Raw genomic sequence first — 21339 nt, forward strand, 5'->3', positions numbered from 1 at the left:
CCTTTATATAGATTAATTTCTGAATCCTTGTCTGTATTTTCAAGAAACAGTCTCTGTTTCTAATCTTTTACAGGTTTGCTATATGTGATGATTACAACAGACAAGGGATTCAGAGTTTCCATTTGAAAACCAAGAGAAATTAATTAATTTCCTTACATGATGGGATTTTATTAAATATGCAGTACAGGTTGTGAACCACTCTAATACAGCACTCTCTGGTCCGGCAACATCCATGGTCTGACATGATTTTAGTTAGCCAGATGTCTACTTGTCATGGGTGTGGCCAAGTTTCCCATGGTCCCATAAATTTTGTTTACAGCCACCAGTCCTGGCTCTTGGTGTTCTGTGCCGTTATATCATAGAATCATAGAGTTGGAAGAGACCTCAGGAGGTCGAGTCCAACCCCCTGCCCAAAGGAGGACAAACCCTAGCAAGATATTTAGCTCTAATTTTCCCCTGAATGTCTCTAAGAGCCCAGTAAACAGTGAAAGTGTTGATGTTGCTGCTGGATAATATTGACTTCCCATGGATCCGCAAATTCTCTGCTTCAGCACCAGAGAGGTTCAACCTGTAAATGCATGACAATTTTAAAAAAATAACAAACCAAAATGTATTTTTGAAAGCATGAATTGGAGAGTTTTTTTTTTTATTTTATTTTATTTTATACAGCAAAAAAGCAAATTTGAATTTTGCCAGGCTATAAGTTCTTACATCTCTTCCCAATAGAAATTATTAACTTTTGTATTATGGCACATTTTATTTTGAAATGTTTTTCTGGGTGAAAATATTAAAGTTAGAGAACAATGCCATTTATATTTGCTTGCTTTCCTCAAGAAATGGATATAGTAGAAAAGATAATCTTTTTTTAACATTTTCACATTTAAGGTTTCTGCATGAAGATGAAGAACTATTCTTCTGTCTGATCTAGGTCCATTAGCACTAACATAGAATACAAATGAAGTCTATTTTATGTCACCTGAGCATCTGGCCCATGATCCATTGGGAATGACTCCACTTAATCTTCTGACAGAACTGTGGTTATATGTAAACCTAAAGTCCTGTCTGGCTCCTGGGTTAGGTTGTTGAATAAAAGGTTTCTAATGTAACATTCATTATAGGACAAATAGTTTACATTTTAATTACTGAAGACAAATATTTTACTGTTAACACTACAGATTATACTGTTTTTAAAAAATGTGACCTTAAAGTAATAATCTTATTTCTCAGATACAAATACTGTTAAAATAGATCTTCAGATATATAGTATTAATTACAAATCTTGTTACAAAACTTATTTTTCAAAAGTGCTATGGAGAAATCAATGTGTAGATTTTAATTTACAAGAAAAGTATTCCCTAAATCAACTAGCTTCAAACAGAAATAAATGTTAATTTATACTTTATTTCTTAATGAATTTATACATACTCTTCTGTAAATTCAATGAGAGATGATTTGGACCAACCTATCACATTTTCTTTTCAGTATTTAAAAAAAAATCTTTATTTTGAGGGCATTGTGGACTTTATAAATCTTGAAAAATGTCAGAAATATTTTTAAAGTCATCCAGCTTGCCTCCATTTGAGGCAAAAAATTCTACCATAAATGTTGTTATCAAGATGATTTAAATCTTGATTTAATTCACCAGGTGAATAAATAGTTGATTTTAATACACTTTTGCATATGTACTACTTTATTTTCCAAAGACGGGTGCATTCTCATTCATTGATAGAGCCATTAAAACATGTTTCTTTACAACTAAATAGAGCCTTTACACTGCATTTGGTATATCTTTTTGCTACCTAGGAGGATGCACTGTAACGACATACATTTATTTAAGCAATTATATAACTTCATATTTTCAGATTTATTATACATTTTACTGTGTTAGAAGGTGAATTAAGTATTGCTTATTTTACTAGATAATTAACTTTTTGTTCATAATTTGTCTCAAGCTGTATTATATGTTAACTGGACTTTAAACCCACAAAACAGCATGTCACATTTGTTTTTATAACTCAAAACAACCTTTAAGTGTTTTGTATATATAAATTTCATATATCAAAATGTTTCACATTTACAACAAAATGGTTTATTAAATAGAGTGATTAAATGTAGTTAATGAATTAATTATTTCAGGTCATCCTGGGAAAATTTTCAAATATGCCCAAGGGAAAGTGATTGGAAAGTTTCTTCTTGCCTAAGCCTCTTGAAAATGTTGCATTCTCCTAATTTACATAGGCTGACCTGTTTTGCCATATTTAAAAAGCCCTAACTTGATCTCACAAGTTATGTTTTCCCCTTATTGTTTCTTTATATAGAAAAGAACCTTAGCTCTAACTTAGTTCTTGATAGTGGATCATGGACTGAGCATGCTTGTTACTGAAATGTTTTAAGAATTTATAAAAGTTATGGCTTTAACATAATTTGTATAAATTCGGTTATCCTTTTAAACAGGTTTAATTTTAAAAAGGAGGATATATAATTTTAAATAGCAAATTAAAAATTCTGATTTAAATAAAATGCTTTTTAATTTTTTTCAAATAAATCAGTGATTTCTGTCTACAGTGTTTCTATCAAATTCCTACACAAATTGACCATATGTGTCCTTCCAGGGTCTAAGAATAATTCTCTTAAGAATGAGTAAACACAGAGAAATCCAGTTAATTTGTTTCCATGATGTTATTTTAATAGAATTATAGATTAAAATTAATACCATAAGTGAGAGTACCAATTTTTGTATCAATGACTGGCAATCATACTGTAGTGATAGTCTGAAAATTATTATAAGATTTTTTTTCAGTTGGAAGTGACTACTTCTCCATTCCTCTGCATTGTGGATAGATTTATTTTAATTATAGTTAAAAAAAATTTCCTAATGGATGGGATTCCAGACCTACTTTGAATGTTTCTGGTATCATTTCCATATCCCAAAGGGACTTGAAATGATTTTTCCCTCATAACCACATCACAAATTCCTTCTTTGAAATGGCTTGAGATTCTTGTCATGTCTGTCTTATGCTAGTGCTTTTGGAAATGTAGGCAGTTGATGGTATTGAAGACAGGCAAACAGATCTACCTAAGCCTTATAATGCACTTGTCACAATGACATGTTATACCATTGCACTTCAGTTCTGATCATTGTTAGCTTTTACTTCTACTAGCTTCTCCTGAGGAAATGTTGCCCCTTTTGTTAAATTGTTAGATGGTTACTGTATTTCAGATTAAGTGGATAGCACCATATACATCTCATGAGAACTAAGTCAAATTTGAATCCAGTTTTCCAAAGGCACATAACTAAGATGTTGATTAGCTGACTGACTTTGACATTAAAAAAAGAGAAATTTTTGGGGGATGCAATTAAACATGATAAGAACTTAAAAGACTGAGGATGACAGAGACCTCATTGTGTTGTCTAAGCAGTTTTTGTTGTGTATGGACATAGAGTAAGAGAATAATTTTGCATTTTTTATTTCTTTTGGGAGCAAGAATAGAAATAAATTAGAGCATTACATAAGCATAGTTATTATGATGATAGAAGTCTGTGGGTTGATTTTTCTTTTAATTGGGCAGTAGATTAGTGGAATGTTATAAAATGACACTCTGTTGCAGAGAATTATTGAAATAATGCTGCTTACATGATCATACATAGTAGTCAGATATTCACAGTTTTGGGGTTTCCAGTTCCTTGTCTTCCTGATTTTTAGCTTCTACATATCAGATTCTGTTAGCTGATTGTCTTCAAATTGCCTTTTAAGTTTATCTCAGATGGAAAGCTTATTTTTAAATATCATTCTCACTCAAATGTATAGGTAAGTAGAGGAATGTAGGATCTGTCAAAACATACTAGGCCATTGGTCCTTCAAATTCTTTATCACTTAAACAATAACATTTGTTTTTGTCTGAGGTTGTCTTCTCCTTCCAGCTTTAAAATAAATAATATCTATATGCAGGTTGAATCTCTCTAGTCTGGCACACTTTGATCCAGCAACAGCTATGGTCTAGCATGATTTTAGTTACCTTGAGGTCCAGTTATGCATGTGGCCAACTTTCTCGTGATCCCATAAAGTTTGTTTACAGCCACCAGTCCTGGCTCCCAGTGTTCTGTGCTGTTATTTAACTCTAATTTACCCCCAAAATGTCTTCTAAAAGCTAGGAATGTTAAGTTGTGATTAATTAGCTAATTGAGTAATAGTTGATTGAATTTCCATATATTAATCAATTAGTCGATAAGAGGAGGGCTGCTTGCCACCCCTACCGCAGCACTGAAGTTTAAATGTAGTAGGAGCCAGGCGCACAGGCAGCCTAGTTCCTACTATATTTAAAATTCATAGCTGCAACGGGGTTAACTCTTGGGGGCGGTATGAGCCAAGACTGAATCAGGCTTTTCCTCCTCTGTCTTCCCTCCCCCCACACCACAGAGACGCTGATGGGGGGGGGGAACTGCTTTTAAGCCGACTCCCTCCAGCACTGGCTGACACAGAGGCAGCAAGGAGGGAGAAGTGAGTAGTCATCTCGACTACTCAATAAGCATAAGCTCTTCGGGTAGTCGACTACTTCCTTACATCCCTACTAAGATCCCTGTAAGCAGTGAAAGTATTGGTAATGCTGGTAGATAATATTTACCCTCCCATGGTTTGGCAAATTCTCTGGTTCAGCACCAGTTAGACCCCAAGAGTACTGGACTAGAAAGGTTCAACCTGTATAAAGTTTATTAAATAGATGTAATTTTTGGTACATTTATAAGTTTTCATAACGGAATGCAGCACATCATGAAAGAAGAACTACAGGGCAGCTTATGACACACTATTCCTTATATACCAACTAAGGATGTTAAGTATCGTGTAATTGACTAATCGAGTAGTTGATTAATTTTTGCATCAACTATTCGATTAGTCAATAGGGCGATGCTGCCCCTTTGAAACTTCGCATCAGTTTCAAAGCAGCAGCACTGCACGGAGCCTGGGTCTCACCCCGCCTCTTGCTGCCTCTATAAAATAGAGGCGGGGGAAGGGGGATGGAAGCGACTAGTCAACTATCCTGTCGACTATCTGATAAGCATATGCTTATTGGATAGTTGACTAGTCCTTAACATCCCTAATACCAACGACTCCAAAAATGCAAACAAGCCCTTTGTTTCCTTTTAGCAATTAAGCAAAGGGCTTTCAATCATTTTTCATGCCTTCTTTAGTCAAATCGATAGGGAGATAAAGTTGAATATTATCAGAATATTGACAGTGTTATCATGTAGCATTCTTGATCTCACCCAACAATTTCACACAAACATGAAATAAGGTGTCTGTCAAGACAGAACATAAAGAGATTGCACAGTTGAAAACTTTCCAAGAGGAGGGGTCTGAAATCTCTGAGAGGAATGGATGAAACTATCTTAAATCTTCCTCTTTCAATTCTGTAATCATGTTAACAGGGCCTCCTGGTTAACAGTCATTTATCACTGACAGAAGCACCTGGGCATCTGAGTTCTGTCCCATTGTCCTGAGATTATGGACCACATCATGAAACTAACACGGTTTCTGTGCCATGACCTAATGTTAAGCTTGATTCTTTGGAATCTAAAAATCTTTCAATATATCACTTTCTGTTAGAGTTGGCCCAATTGCACCCTTCTCAGAAATTTTCTCTAGAAGAGACAAGAGATTGTGTGTGGTAATGGTCAGGAACATGATATTAAGTAACCTTTATTGAGGTAACTTCATGGGCCCATGTAAAAATGCAGATTACAGAATACCAGTTTCTGAATAGCAGTTGCTTCCTAATAATAGGAGTAGTTTTTGGCCACAAGCTTGTTGTGCTTTCCTTCCTCTATATGAGCTCACCTACTGCTTGTTAGGTTAAAATCGCTGATGAGGGAATGTGGAACAAAGAGCATACTTATTTGGTTAAGCGCTTTCTTCCTTTCTGCTAATGCTCTCTCTCAGAACTGACTTATTACTGTCTCTAAATGTCCTTTCTGCTGACTCTCTCACTTAATAAGTGTAGACCTCCTGAGAATTACAGAAAAGAGCCTGAACTGGGAGATGGGTCTATTACAGTGATGGACAATCAAGGCTAATGAGTGGGCCACATAAATGGCCCTCCTTCATGTCAGTGGGCTGCAGGATTGTTGTAATCAAGACATCTCCTAGGATAAGGTAGTTTTGCTAATGGTGCTTGTATACCTACAATTTGCAGGGGGTGCCAATTGAACCATAGCATCACTTTTTTTTTTTTTGGATGCAGAGGGAGCACATGGCTCTTTCAGTCAATGTTGTGTGCAAGCATCATGAACCTCATGTCATTTGCCCTTGTGTGTCACGCTAGTAATACTGGCAAGAAAAAAAACTATGAAGATGGAAACCAGCAGGATGTTTTGCAGGCCACACGTAGAACTTGATGGGCTAGAGGTTGCCCACTACGGGTGTATTTTTTTCTTGCTATCTGGTGGGTTAGGGAACACCTATCATATTAATGGGTAGCAGGTTTAAAACTAATAAAAGAAAGTTCTTCACACAGCGTGTAGTCAACCTGTGGAACTCCTTGCCAGAGGAGGCTGTGAAGGCTAGGACTATAACAGAGTTTAAAGAGAAGCTAGATAATTTCATGGAGGTTAGGTCCATGAAAGGCTATTAGCCAGGGGATAGAAATGGTGTCCCTGACCTCTGTGTGTCAGAGGCTGGAGAAGGATGGCAGGAGACAAATCGCTTGATCATTGTCTTCGGTCCACCCTCTCTGGGGCACCTGGTGCTGGCAACTGTCGGCTGACAGGCTACTGGGCTAGATGGACCTTTGGTCTGACCCAGTACGTCCGTTCTTATGTTCATATAACAAGACTTCTCAGCCCAGGAAGAGGCTACTGCTGTGCTCAATGATCTCTTAGTAAGCAGAATTGGTCAGTCAGTTGTATAACCACAAGATATAGTGACCTTATTCTGAAGTCAATGTCAAGTCAATATATAAGAAAGTGATTGACTTTCTCACATTTCATTGGTTCATCTGTAATCATGGGGGAAATAGTGTGTTTTCTGATGGTGCCTGAATCACTGTACATAACTAAGGAACTGATGCACATATCCATATGCCTTACAAATTATTTTCTTTTTGTCCCTGATTTGTTTGTTTTCTTTTTAGAAAATGACAGTAGTAAAACTGTCCTTATATCTTCTCAGTATTATTTGAGTTTGATGTATCTTCTGATTTACAAGTAAGGTGTGTATTTCAGATGCTCTTCTCTGATTTCTATCCTGTATTCAGTACTATAGGAATCATACTCAGTTGAATAGGCATCTTTCTCTTGTGCTGTGTCCATGTTACTTGAGTGGACAAGGATAGTGTTGAGAGCTGTGTGGGAACTATTGTAATCTGTAGATTCCCTGATTTTGGTCAAAAGGAACAGACATCTTACTATTTAGACAAGTGCATTTCACAAACCTTTCTAATCCATTCTTACTATAGAGCAGGGGTGGAGAGCTTAAGGCCTGGGGGCCGAATTCAGCCCTCCCCCCCACCACTGGGGACCCTGCACCAGCATCGCCCACTCCCCAACCCTACTACTGCACCCCTTCCTGCCCTCACTCCTGCATCCCTAGCCTGCTCCTGCCCTCTCAGATACCCCAACCCCCAGCCCACTCCTGCAAGCTCCTTCTGCTCACATTATGCACCCCTCCTCCCACTCAGGACTCACCCCTGCCCTCCACCACTTCAAGCCTGCTTCCTGGCATCCCACTCCCCCACACTGAACTCTTCATGTTTGGCCCTACCCCAGAGTCTAAGGAGACCCACAAAATCTATTAGCCCTAGGCTATGGTACGTAAGGGGAATGTGGAAAGTGTCTTTCTGCTTCTTAGTTGGGGGCCACATCAGTGAGTGTTTTTGTTTTTCTTTTTGCTTCTCACTTTGGTGTAGCCCCCAACTGACTTTTCTGTTCATCAGTGGCCCCTGACCCAAAAAAGGTTCCTCACCCCGGTATAGAGATAAAAGAGACAGTGAACTTGAAATGATTTTCTGTAATATATTATGTGCACTACATTAGTCTCTATGGCAACTACATAGACACATCTATTCTGGAGTTTGACTTGCGAATATTTGTAATATGTCTCTAAAACTAAGGCTTCAGTAAAACCTCAAATGTAAATATTTCTTTGGTCCTTAAATTTTAGGGTCACCTTAGATACCTATTAGAGCAAAATATCTTTTGCTGTTGAAACTCTTAAATTGATGTCCTAATAAGAATAAGAATTCCAGATATTGATTAAAAAAAATCTGTGAGGAGATATCAGTACTGTATCACCTCAGAAAAATAAATGTTAAAATTTCCTCCAAGATTGATAGACCTAAATAGGAAGGCACAGAGTACAATGATTGCATGGTTTTTTTATTGTGATGAGCGGCCTAGTGCATTAGGTAAGATCTCTTATTGGACCAGCTTCTGTTGGTGAAAAAGATAAGCTTTCAAACTTCAGAGTTCTTCAGTCTGAAAAAGATAATTAGAGTGTCACAGCTAAATACGACGTGGGGCAAATCGTTAAGGATAAGGCATAAACACATGTTGTAAAAGACTTTTTAAATTGAAGTGGACAGTTAGGAGAAGGAAGGGTTAGTGGGTTACAGCGTGTTGTAACAAGTCATAAAACAAGTAACTCTTGAGTCCATGATTCTTAGTGTCTAGTGGAGTTGTGAATTCAAGCTCCTAGGCTCATCTTTGGAAGATATTGTGCAGGTTTCCTTTGAAGACAAAGACTGATATGTCAGATATGGAGGGATTGCTTTGCGAAAAGAGTTTGTCCTCGAGTGATAGCAATCGTTTTATCATTTACCATGATCAGAGTGTCTTTTATCGTGTTTCTGAGTTCATTTGAGAACGTAGTGATTGTCAAGTTTTATTTACATAGTTATTGAGGCATTTCATGCATTGGATGGAACATATCACATGTTGTGATAGGCATATGTAGGACCATGGATTTTAAAGGTGTGTTGTTATGAGGGTTATTGATCACTTTCGCAGTAGAGATATGTGGAGGTTTTCCATCTGTTATTGCAAGGTCAGGTGCCACTTAGAATCCTTGTGTTCTGTTGGGAGCTTCCTTCTGTTTGAAGACCACAAAAGTGGGGTCCAGGAAAGATTTCTTTCAGGATGCAGTCCCCATCAAGGATGGCTTGTAACTGTATAATGCACTGGTGGGGAACTTTTTTTGAGTTGGGGGCCCATTGACCCACAGAAAAATCAATCTGGGGCTGCACACAAAAACTCCTCACACACTAGAGCCTGGGAGACCCAGTCTTGTAGATTTGTGTGCTCCAGTCTCCCCAGCTGCTCCACCACAGGGCTAGAATGCCAGCACAGGGTCCCCAATGCAGGAAGGGTCCTGAGCCTCAGGGGCCGGATCCAGACAAGTCAGGAGCTACGGTTCTCTGCCCATGATTTAATGGTACCCTGTATGGGTTTCGGTATGGAATGGTAGGTGATGACTAAGTGTGCATGGTCTGTGGTTTGGTTTGGTTTGGTTTTCTGTGGCCCCATATGGTTTGTTTAGAGCCACCAGTCCTGGCTCTCAGTGTTCTGTGCTGTTATTTAGCTCTAATTTACCCCTAAATGTCTTCTAACATCCCAGTAAGCAGTGGAAGTGTTGGTAATGCTGCTAGACAATATTGACCTTCCATGGTCTGGCAGATTTGTTTAGGCACTGGTCAGGTCTCGAGTGTGCCAAACTATGGGTTGAACCTCCCTGGTATGCACGCTCAGGACCTGACCAATCCCAAAGGAGGGAGTTTGCCAGACAAAGGTAGGTCAGGCCCCTCTGCTGACAAATCCTGGGAGAGCTTGGAGTTTATCGGCAAATCACCAGGCTCTCCTGCATCTAGGGCCACCAGGCTCCCAGCTCCTTTACTAGCCCCAGGGTAGCTGGGGCTCCACTGCTCTAAAGCTGCCGGACTCCACAGCCGCGGGGCTATGCTGTAGTGCTCTGGTCCAGCAACATCCATGGTCCTGCAACAGCAGCAGTATTAAGGTGTTAAATTAAACCATTTGTACACAGTTACCAGACTTTCAGGAAAATAAAAAAGCTTCTTGAATTTACCTTGTACTTCTGACTGACTAATCGGATAGTTATCCGTTCGAAAGTTATAGTTTCCCCCACTTTAAATCAACCTCTTTATTTCTGTTGTATTTTAAAGACTAACAAGATGGTTTAATAGATGATGAGCTTTTCTATGGTCATGCCAATTCTCTTCCAGAATATAATCTGAGGAAGTGGGTCTGGCCCACAAAAGCTCATCACCTGTTAAACCATCTTGTTAGTCTTTAAAGTGCTACATAGTTTTTCCTTTTGTTTTAGCAAGATCAGACTAACATGGTTATCTCTCTATTACTATTTCTGTTGTGTTTTTCAGTTGTCTTTTAATTGACATCTTTCTAAAATATTGTGTGTAAAAGTCTTCAGCCAAAATTCCCAAGATTGTTTTCAGCAAAACTTGTTTAGGGTCTCTGTGTATGTTTTGTTTTGCCTGAATTATTTAGGGCTATTTGAAACTCTTTCCTTCCTCTTGGTTCTCACTTAAACCAAAATACAAGAATTGGATGAAAAGGCACGCTACAGGTTCAGATTTGACCAGGAGCTATGCAACAGGTTCTCCGATCCAGGAATTTGTGTCCAGATATACTGGTTCTTCATTTTTTCCCCCTTTTCTAGTACAAAGATTTGTATTACAACTGCTTCTTCAGACTCGTAATGTCAGTTGTTTTGCCTTCTGGCATAGTAACCAATTACAGAGGGCTGATGTTGTTAATGTTAACCCATTACTGAAATAATGATTTAGAAGCACTATGCGAGTGATCTATAAATTAACTACTCCTACTTCATTCATATTCCCTATGTCACCAAACTACAGCAGGCAGATATTTCTCATATTTCCATTAAAGCTGAATTAGTCTCAGTGGGCACTTTTTGGAGTGACTCAAATCAGGGAAAGCAAATGTTGAAATGTGAAACAGTTCATTATTTTGAGCCCTGAAGGTGTTACTAACTTCACTCCAGAAAGTGACAAAGGATAACATTTTTCAATTTTTGTTACAAGGTGATAAATCCAATGGGATGGGATGCATTTGGATTACCTGCAGAAAATGCTGCAATTGAACATGGGCTGCACCCAGCAAACTGGACACAAAGGTATGTTTTATCTACTAGGTACTTATCAGATTCACAATATAAATAATGAATTGTACTGTTGCTTAAATTTTTAAAAGCTGAAGTATAGCACTGTGATTTTATAAACTCGAAAGGTGGTCTACTCCAGATGGCAAGTTGTAGAAGACATAGTAGCTGAATAGTATAAATGTGACATTTCCCAAACTCTGAGATCAGCATAAGTAGGTTTTGAATTTGTTCTTGAATAAAAATTGCTAGAGTACATAACTAAGGGAGATGAATTATCTGGGTGGATTTGCTGACATTTTCACGATCAAATTGAGGGTGGAAGATGATTGGCCCTTCATTTGGGCCTGACCCTAGGACATGACAAGCACTTATATTTCCTACTAAGTTCAGTGCGAGTTGTGTGTTCCAAACCTCTCAAAATTGGGCTCTATTTCTCCCATTATTGTTTGTTTTTGTTTTGTTTTGTTTTTGTTTTGTTCCACTCAGTAGTATTAACATTCTCAGAAGTGTTTTTCTTTGCAAAATAATCAAACATATGAACGGCTCATTAATATGCATGCACACAGTGGCACAGTATTCTCCCAGGAGTAAATCATGTACTACATAAAGGTAGTTCAGAGGAAAGTGTAAACTGCTGAGCTCATAGAATTATTGCCACCCTTCTCCATCCACCTTGGGATTCTTGTGTGTGTAGGAATTATTATTATTACTATTATTATCATTACTTTTTGTATACTTAGATAAGTTTGGGATTAATTATGTTAATGACATTTTGGGAAGGAATTCAAGTGATTTGTGTTCTTACTGTAGTGTTTGCTGTGGTGATCATAATCATTATTCCATTAGCAATAAAACTATTTTCTAGTTCATTCCTTGAGCTGAGGTGGTGTTGTGGTTGGTCGTCTGTTGACCTCAAGAGGAAGAGACTTGTGGTTCCACGGAATTGTAATCTGGGATAGAGGGCGAATTTAGATCTATTCTAATCAGATTGGCCAGCCTTACTCATGTAAAATTTTCACAAAACTCTTTCCCAGGCTACAATCCCTACCCCCACCTCCATTCCTATACTCACCCATCCTCCCTAACCTCTCCTCCTCCCCACCCTACACTGCTCATCCCCCTCCAGCCATCCCTACCCCCACCTCCTTCCTCCATTCCTACATCCCCATCCTTCCCTAATCCCTCCAAATCCCCACCCCATACTGCCCATCCCCCTGCCTCCATTCCCATATCTCCCTGACCCCCACCTTCCCCCCTTACTGCACTGCCCATCTCCACATACACTCTATCCCTTCCTGCCTCCCTACACACACCCTGTCCCCTCCCACAAATTTGTCGAGCGGTGCGCCCCGTTCCTCAGGAGCACCACCAGACCGTGTAGCACAGCCCCGGGTAGCACAGCCCCAGCCACCACAGCAGGAACCACAGCCCACCCGCAGCCCAGCCTTTCTGAACAGGTCTATTGGGGCATCTTTGCACCATGGCGAGCTCAGGGAGCCCAGAGTGCAGAGTGGCGCTCTGGAGAGCTGGGAAGGCGGCTGGGGTGCAGTGTGACTGTGCCATCCCTAAAGAGCAGGGTGTGCAGTGTGGCCAAGACCTGCCCAGCTCGTGGTGGGCTCAGAAGAGAGCCTCTGAGCCAGGGGTCTGGCCCCAGGTCACTGGTACACACCGGAGCCTCTCATTTGGGGGGAAACCTGCAGCCCGTCCCCAAAGTGCTATAAGCAGGCCCAGGCCGCACAGAAGAAAGCTGCGTGGCAGGTGCATGGGATGGGCAGGTTGGGGATGATCCCAGAGGCAGGCAGACACTGCTTCAGGAGGTGTGCAGGGATGGAGCCACCATCCTCCCACCCCATTTTGCAGAGGCCAGTCAGTGGAGAAGCCTGCCAGCAGCTTTGGTAGTGTGGCAAGAGGTCAGGGGGCAGAGGGCAGTGTTTGAGCAGGCTGTGGATGCAGAGTCTTGGCTGAGGGGGATGAGTGAGGAGGCTGGGGGTGGCACACAGAGGAGCTGCAGCCAGTAGGGCTGCAGGCGAAGAAGCCAGTCAAAGGGGAAGCCTCTGATGGTGCTGTTAGCATGGCAAGAGGCTATTTCCGGAGTAGGGGGCATGTTCTGGGCTTGGAGTTGGGGGTGTGGTGATGCAGAATGACGTGTGTGCATGTGCGCGCACACATAGCAAGAGAGAGAACAAAACAAACTAAGGTCAGGTCTACACTGGAATTTTTTTATTTAAATTGCAAAACACACAGTAAATAATCATGGAAAAGCATTTTTTCCAAAACTAAAAAGTTGGCCTCCTCTCTTCAGTTACACTCAAAGTATAGGCAAAAATCAGTGTGTAGTTCAGATGGTCATTAAAAGTTGAACAAAAATGCATTGGAAGCCTTTAAGTTTAAAGTGTTCACATAAGAAAGATTTGCCTGTTAGACAACTACTTTCATTGGACTGTTTATGTAGTTTAATGATATTTGACTCTTCTGTTGTACCTTTCTGGTTCAAAGAGTTTTACAGGCATCTGATAACAAGTGCATTACATAATAAAAAATAGCTAGATATATTCTTTAATGTGCTTGTTTCATATTTTTCTTTTGCAGTAATATTAAACACATGCGGGATCAGCTTGATGCACTGGGTCTGTCTTTTAGCTGGGAACGGGTAAGCTTTTTTTCCTGTAAGATTTTACGTCTTTTTAAATGTATGAAAATAGTGCAAAATAGAATAATAACTCCATAATTGTATAATGTTAGGTAAAAAAGAAACTGTATAATATGTAAATCTGGGATGATTACTGCTTCAGACTACTACACAGCATGAATATACTTGAAACAAATTTGGAAAACTTAGTTACCAAACTTTCCCCACTTTTGAGATAATCACTGACACCGCTTCCCCTCCACCCCATCCCCCATAATGTGGGGGGTGAAGGGAACACTGCTTTTTTTTTTGGCAACTGAAACATTAACAGTTTTATTTGGGCATAAACTTTTGTGGGGAAAAACCCACAAAAGCTTATGTCCAAATAAATCGGTTAGTCTTTAAGGTGCCACAGGATTCCTTGTTATTTTTGCACGTACAGACTAACACTGATTCCCCTCTGAGCCTGTTCATCTCATTTGTGCATTAGAATAATTTTTCCCTTAGTTTTTTGGGCCATCTTTTATAAGATGTATATTTTCAGATATGCTTTTTAATATGCACATATTTATCGTGTGCTGGGAGTGAAGAAATTGTTCAAAATAGTATCTTTAAATGCTGGATTATTCTGTTTAAGAGACTATAAAGCATTGGCTTGTATTATCATAGTTGTCTGTATCACCACAGGAGGGAGGGTGGGAGGAAAGCACATTGGAAGCTGGAAGATCTATTTAAAACAGAAGTGCTTGAGAAGCAGCTGTTACTAAGGCTTTTAAGGTAAAGAAAATCAGACAAAAGACTGTGCAATTATGGAGATAAGAATGAAAATGTATTTCTTTCTGAAGCACTTACATTGCAGGGTTATTGCATTTATCAACAGATTGAAGTTATTCACTATCTTTGTATTCTCACTGGTAAACTCTGCTTATTACGTTAGTATGATTCTGCATAGAAAGGCAAAGATGTTAACAGTGGGTTTTTATGGCAGGACTACAGCTCTAAAAGTAAAGAGGGTTTGTTTTCTACCTACCAGTGTAAGACTGCTCTCTATTTTCATTAGATTTAGAGCTAAGGACGTTGAATTACATGGCAAAAATCTGAAAATCATGCTACTGTGTGTGGCAATGAGATCCTCACTGTTGCAGTTTAAGTAAGATAAGTGTCCTGCATAGCCAAGAAGTGGCTTTGGGAAGAACAGGCTGAGAGAGTGCATCTAACACATGGTTTACACTTAAATGTTTTCATGCATTTGTAAGCCTTTTTGTGTCAGAGAGCTTTTCTATCCATATTATGATAAAACTTTCAAATTGGGTAAACCTGTGTGTGCCTACTGTAATGTATTATAAAGAGTTAAGTATAATATTGCAGACAGTCCTTCAGGAGAAGTAAGAACATTTATCTACTATTTAGATCTTTAACATAACTTTATCTATTAGCCAGTTTTACAACATTGGCCATATCTAGGATGTTGGCAACTGAAAAGGGAAGGGTATATGGCTGCTGTGAGGTAAGATTGTCAGACTAAGTGAAATGAGTCCAACCAAATTCTCCTATTGTGGATTGTGGCTAGTCTATGACCTTTGCCCTTGCTTCCCTTACAGCTTATTTAAATATGCCCCCCCTTGTTAATTGCTGACCTTTCAGATGTCTCTAAATATTTGTGACAGGTTCTGACACACATCTGTTTTAGCCCTTGTATTGATGGAATGATTTAAAATGTGCTAGGGACATTTTCGCTTATGGGTCCTATGCAACGTTTTCTGAAATGGGCAAAAAAAGAGTTAATATAAATTCATATAGAAGTTGTTACATAGGAAAATAAGCTGGTGAGCTCTATTTTGTTTTACTTAATTTCAGATGGCTGGTTCTTTGCAAATATTTAACTAAGATGTTTAATGGCCTGAACAGCTGTGCAGAAATGAAGATATATACTTATTTAATGGAAAAATCAGCCAACATTGCCAGAGCCACATCTCCTGAAAAATGATAGGAAAATACTCTTTATTATGGGTTGATCAAACTACCCATGGCTCTTTGACAAACAGGAGTTTCCTGTTTTAGTGGAAATGTATTGATTTTGCTTAAATATGTGCCTCCTCTATTTCAATAGAGCTTGACAGGTAACACATATATACTAGAAGAGCATGGTAAAAACAAAATTTAATAAAAACGAAATTGTAATACTTAAAATGCACAACTGTACTTACCAAGCTGACTAAATGTAAAATTATCTTTGGCTATGTTGCAAACTCCTGTGCAAGACTAGTGGAACCCAGATGTGGTTTTATTACTTAACTGAGGTATAACGTAGATAAGGAATTTCCTATTGTGTCTAGATACTGGAGGTCAGCCTCTTGTATACTTGTTTTTATTAGTTTCTGTCACAACCTAAAAGATACCATTTTATGTTTTGGTTTGCATATTGTGGTCAGTAAAATTGCACAGATAGAACACTGCAGGATCTCATGGTCAGCTTTATAACATTATCAGAATATTATAGCAACATTATTTCAGAGAGCCAGTAACTCAGATCTCTTAGTATATTGTTTGCATTTAAAACAAACATAATTAATGGAATTAGTGGAATTAGTAGTAATGGTCTATACCAGTGGTCCCCAACCTTTCGGGGCTGTCGCGCGCCCGGGGGCGGGGCCAGCCCAGATCATTCAGCAGGCGCACATAAATGCCCCAGCGGGCGCCATGGCACCTGCGGGCACCGCGTTGGGGACCACTGGTCTACACTATTACACAGAAGGAAGAGGTCCTGGCCTTTAAGGAGTTTGGCCAGTAAAATTACTGCGAACATGTGGTGAGAGAAACTTGGGTTTGAATTTAACATAAATTGTTAATAGGGTTGCCAGATAGTTTCACAAAAAATACCGAACATGGCAGGGAAAAAAAATTGGTTGAGCTGGGACAGGGGGGGGAGGACCTGCAGACACAGCAGGGAAAAACTGTCCCCACCTGCCTTCCATCCAAGAGAAACAGAAAATACAGGTATTTTCTGGGTTTTTTTTTTTTTTTTTTTTTTTTTTTTTAAACCGGACAGAAGACACAATTGCCGGACTGTCCAGGTGAAAACCACACACCTGGCAATCCTAACCCCATGGAGGGAAGGGGTGAGGGGGCTTCTCTTCCCTCCCCCGCTTACAAGGTATTCCCCCCCCCCCCCCCCCCGCCTTTCCCTCAGGTTCCACATGCCTCCTTAACAGTTAAGGAGGCATTGCGTCCAGTGTAGGGCTAGCTTAGGCTACAAGACACTGCTCCTTGATGCAACCAGCTTATTGCAGGGAAGGAGTTCTGGGGCTTGCCCAGATGTGGCCACCCCTTCCTCCCTAAATGCACCTCATGCAGGGAAGGGGCTGGGGGCGATTCTCTTCCTTCCCACTCCTGCAATGTATCCCCCCACCCCCGCTCCAGTCCTGCATGCCTCTCTTAACAGAGGCTAGCCAGCCTATTCAGGGAAGGGAGCGGGACGAGGGGAGAAGCTGGCCCTGCTGTGGCTTCCCCTTAGTTCCAAAAGGTGCCGCATGCAGTGAAGGGGCTCAGGGCCTTCCCTTCCCTCCCACTTTGAGAATGGATCCCCTCCCCTTTCCTCTCATTCTGCTCACGGCAAAAGGAGTTTTGCTGGCAGCCGCCTGGGCCTGGGCCTGGGAAGGAGCAGCCACCTCTTTCCCTGCCGCCTGCCTGACGTGCCACAGGGCTCCAGCACGTGGAGCTTCTCCCTCGGGCCAGATCTCCTGTGGGGCCTCTCCCACGTGCAGGAGAGGAACCAGAAGTATCTGGCCATGCGGCAGGGGAGGCTGGGGAAAGTGTTTTAAGTGGCCCCAGGGACACCCCTTCCCCCCCGCCAGACGCGGCAGGGGAAAAATGTCCCCACCAGCCTTCCATCCGAGAAAAACAAAAAATACCAGACATTTTGCATGTCTGGTATTTTCTGTGTTTTGTTGGGGTTTTTTTTTTTACTGGACAGAAGACACAATTCCCCAACACCTAGCAACCCTAACTGTTTAGTTAGGCACCAGTTTCATTTTATCTTTATTTTTCTTGTAACCAGTTTTTACTTTTATGCCTCATTATTTGTATTCACTTAAAAGTCTATCATTTATTTATTTATTTATAGTTAATAAACTTGTTTTATCTAAACCAGTGTGATTGAATTGAAATGTTTGAGAAACTCCACTTGAGATAACAGAATTTATGCATAGTTTCTGTTAATAGAATGATGGCCTTCTTATGAGCTTACATTGTCCAGGAGAGAGCTGAACAGTACAAGACCTGTACTTTTGGGAAAAAGCTTTGGGACTAGGAGTGTGCGGAGATCACCCCGCACTGCAGTAATAGTCAGGCTGGTAATAACCTGGGTGAAACTGGCAGACTACAAGTGCATAACTGGGAATGATTTATATGCCAGAGGCTGTTTGTGAGCAGTTCAGGAGTGGAGACAAGAAGAACAAAGCATTGTTAAGGGGGCAGTCCAAGTTAATCTAGATTGTATACTGTGTATGTCGCAGGCAGTGTACTCAGTGTGCAAGTTTCACGAATTGAATACAACACAGCACTTGACTTATGAGTTTATATTTTTTAAACCTTCATGTTAAACGTACAAGAATATTTATTTGTCTGACAAGTATTTTAAGAAGTCTAAAAAATAACTTGCAGCAGATGGACTCCATTTTCAGTATGCTATAATTTGCCTATTGAGGGCATTTAGGTTGCAGATGAGGACAGGATGGGATCACTATTGCCTACTTATGTATTTGAACACCTACAATCCAACATTCAAGGAGTTTGTTCCCTTAGAAGACAGACTAAAATCATTGTGTTAGAATCATGTGGTTCTTGTTTGAGTAGTGGCCTTGTGGGTGCACTATTCTAGGTGTCTTTGCATCTCTGTGCCCTAAGATGACAGATTTTTGGTAGCAGTGCCTGTTTAGGCTGCATATGGGCTGTCCATGTCTCATACCTTGGTCAGATGCAATATTGCCATTCTTGTCTTGAGACAAGAGTCTGTTCCTTGTGAATTGCTTTAGTAAATCCCTTTGTTAATCGTGGTAGTGTTTGCAGTTAGACTTAATAATCTCTCTCACACAGGAGAGGCAGCATTTAAACCCAGGGGACCTAGGCATACCCCTGTTTAGATGTCACTTCCCTAAAGGGAAGACAAAGGGAAGGGTAAATTGTCCTATTCGATAGTTAATATGAAAAAAAATTAAAGATAAAGATAACGGCACCATTGCCACTTACTTCTGCGGAGCTCATGCCCATTATGGTACTGTAGGAATTTCGATTTCCAAAGGATTTACTGGTCTTGGAAATGTCCAACTCTCCACTGCTGGGTACTGACATAATTGCAGTATGTATCACATCCCCCGACTTAAATGAAGTACTGACACAGTCTATTCTGCTGTCTGTAACTGGTCTTCCACCCCCTTTAGTGATGTCAAAAAGGAAGCTAACATTTATTCAGTCTCAACCCAGGACTCTCCATCATAACATGAGCTACCCAGATTGAACCTTATTGAACTACTTCCAATACAAATCAACTTTCAGAGTGTTCTCTAGAATCCTTTCTGTGTTAGCGGCACAAGGAATTTCCGTATTTAGGCGATTGCCTTCTCAAAGTAAGTTCTCTGAACAAGTTGTTAGCAGCCACACAAAACCCATGAGCCTTTTCTTATTACTGGGACTACAGGTACATGCTCAGCAATAAACTTTAACCCCTGTGACACCTTAATACTCCAATATTTACCATTGTCATGTACTTAGGATATGTTTTATACAAAATATAAGTTGTGAGGTATCATTCTAAAAGGCTTGATCTGTTAAACATTCATATCTCATAGGATTGTATGTGTTAGTATTGTATATGAAGTTTGGCTATGTATGTGCTACTAAAAAATGTTGTGAGGTTCAATACACCCACAAGTAGCCTTTCAGGTACAACCGTAAAAAAGCCCAAACTGATGTGAATAGCTTACTGAGGAAATGCATACAAGCACAAGGATTACCCCAGGAACTGTGTGCAGTAGAAACCTCTCAGAGACAGCACTACACGATGGGAACTGTTTGACCTAGGATACAGTAAAAAAGGTTTCCAGCGAATAGGATGTAGATATAAATGGGGGGACAGTGACATTATGGGAAGATCTCACTCACTCTACAACAACACACCTGAGGAACAAAGCCTAAACTGTGGGAAGTCATGGTGGTCCAAGGCTAGAAGGATTTTTTTCTTGGGTATGCTAGAACTTGGAACAGTGTAGCCAGACATGAACCCCATCTTGGTTTCCGCCCTCCCCACCCCCCAGAGAGCAAGAGAAAGGCAGTCTGCCTTTGATGCCCTGGGAACGTAGGTGTGCTGCCTGTCCCTGACTCTACCATAAACAGAAACCAGACAGTAAATGGGCTAGCTGACGACTCGGGGCCTCCCGCCGTCCTGATGGCTAGTACCGGTAATTGACATGCCTGCACTGTCCCAGGAGAGGAATCTTCGCCCATCACATTCCAGAGGTGTCCATTGTCTGCATTTTCCCAGGTGTGAATTATGCTTTGCACCCTTTGTGGGAAATTTGGTGTTCAAAGCCATTTTTCCTAATTGGCCACTTGAGACCAGGAAGAAGCCTACGTGACCCAAGGGGCATAAAGAGGGGTTTAGTAGCCCATCCCATTTGAGCTCCAATCATCTACACCTGCTGACAGGTATTGATTGTCTCCTGAGGTCTGTGGGACGCCCAACCTTGCCCTACTTCTTCCCGAGGGATTGAGAGAAAGATGCTGGCCATGCCAAGTCTGGAATGCAGGGGTAAGAATATATACCTGCTAGGTGTCTATTTTGCATGCATTTAATAAGAGCTCAGAGAACCAAAAGGGTTTCATGGTACCTGTAAGTGACTTATTAGTGTAATTTCTGTCCTGTCCTTTGTAGTGGCTGTGTTATCTGTAACACAGTAGTAGCATTTAACAGCTAAGTTTGCCCTGTAACAATAAAATAGTAACTGTTTAAGCTTTAACCTGACTCCTTCAGTTGCTGTAACACAACCAAGCACAATTTAAAAGAACTTCAGCCGGTCATAAGGGACAGGTATAGGAAGAGCTTGGGCGTTTTGGATTGTGTCACTCCCAGGTGACAGATCCATTGGGGCATCTCTCAGTCTTCCCTAGACTGCCTGCTGTGAAGGGATCCTGTATCCTAGCAGCTGAAATCTGAGGTGTAATAAGCTCTCCCTGTAAACTTCTTGGGGTGCCCGTCAACCTTCTCCAGGTTGCCCGCTGCGAAGGGACCCTGGTCTCAGCAGTTGAAGTCTCGGGTGTATAACACACACACACACTACTCACTGCCCTGACCATCGGCTGACAAACAGTCAGGAAAACTTCTGCCCAGAATCACAGACAAAGATGTAAAGATGACACATAACATGTATGTTCTATATAAATTGGGAGGAGAGGGAGGGAGGACATGCTTAGCAGAAAGTTCTCCCAAGACCGTGAGTGGGAAATAGATGTCATCATTTGACACAGCGTGTTCACATGTTGGGAATTCTGAAGATGAACAACTTTTCC

At 40.6% G+C, this 21339-nt stretch overlaps 1 protein-coding gene across 1 annotated transcript in view; it reads left to right on the forward strand.

Annotated features, from left to right (window-relative positions):
• LARS2 (leucyl-tRNA synthetase 2, mitochondrial) overlaps window positions 1-21339 on the forward strand; it is a 116456-nt gene that overhangs the window by 12339 nt on the left and 82778 nt on the right. Inside the window, exons 4-5 of the mRNA XM_075921874.1 lie at window positions 11068-11159; window positions 13737-13797. Of these exons, the coding sequence (XP_075777989.1) occupies window positions 11068-11159; window positions 13737-13797 (153 nt within the window). The remainder of the gene's footprint in view (window positions 1-11067; window positions 11160-13736; window positions 13798-21339) is intronic.

Source organism: Pelodiscus sinensis, chromosome 2 (assembly GCF_049634645.1).
Source record: "Pelodiscus sinensis isolate JC-2024 chromosome 2, ASM4963464v1, whole genome shotgun sequence".
In the NCBI taxonomy this organism is placed as follows: domain Eukaryota; kingdom Metazoa; phylum Chordata; order Testudines; family Trionychidae; genus Pelodiscus; species Pelodiscus sinensis.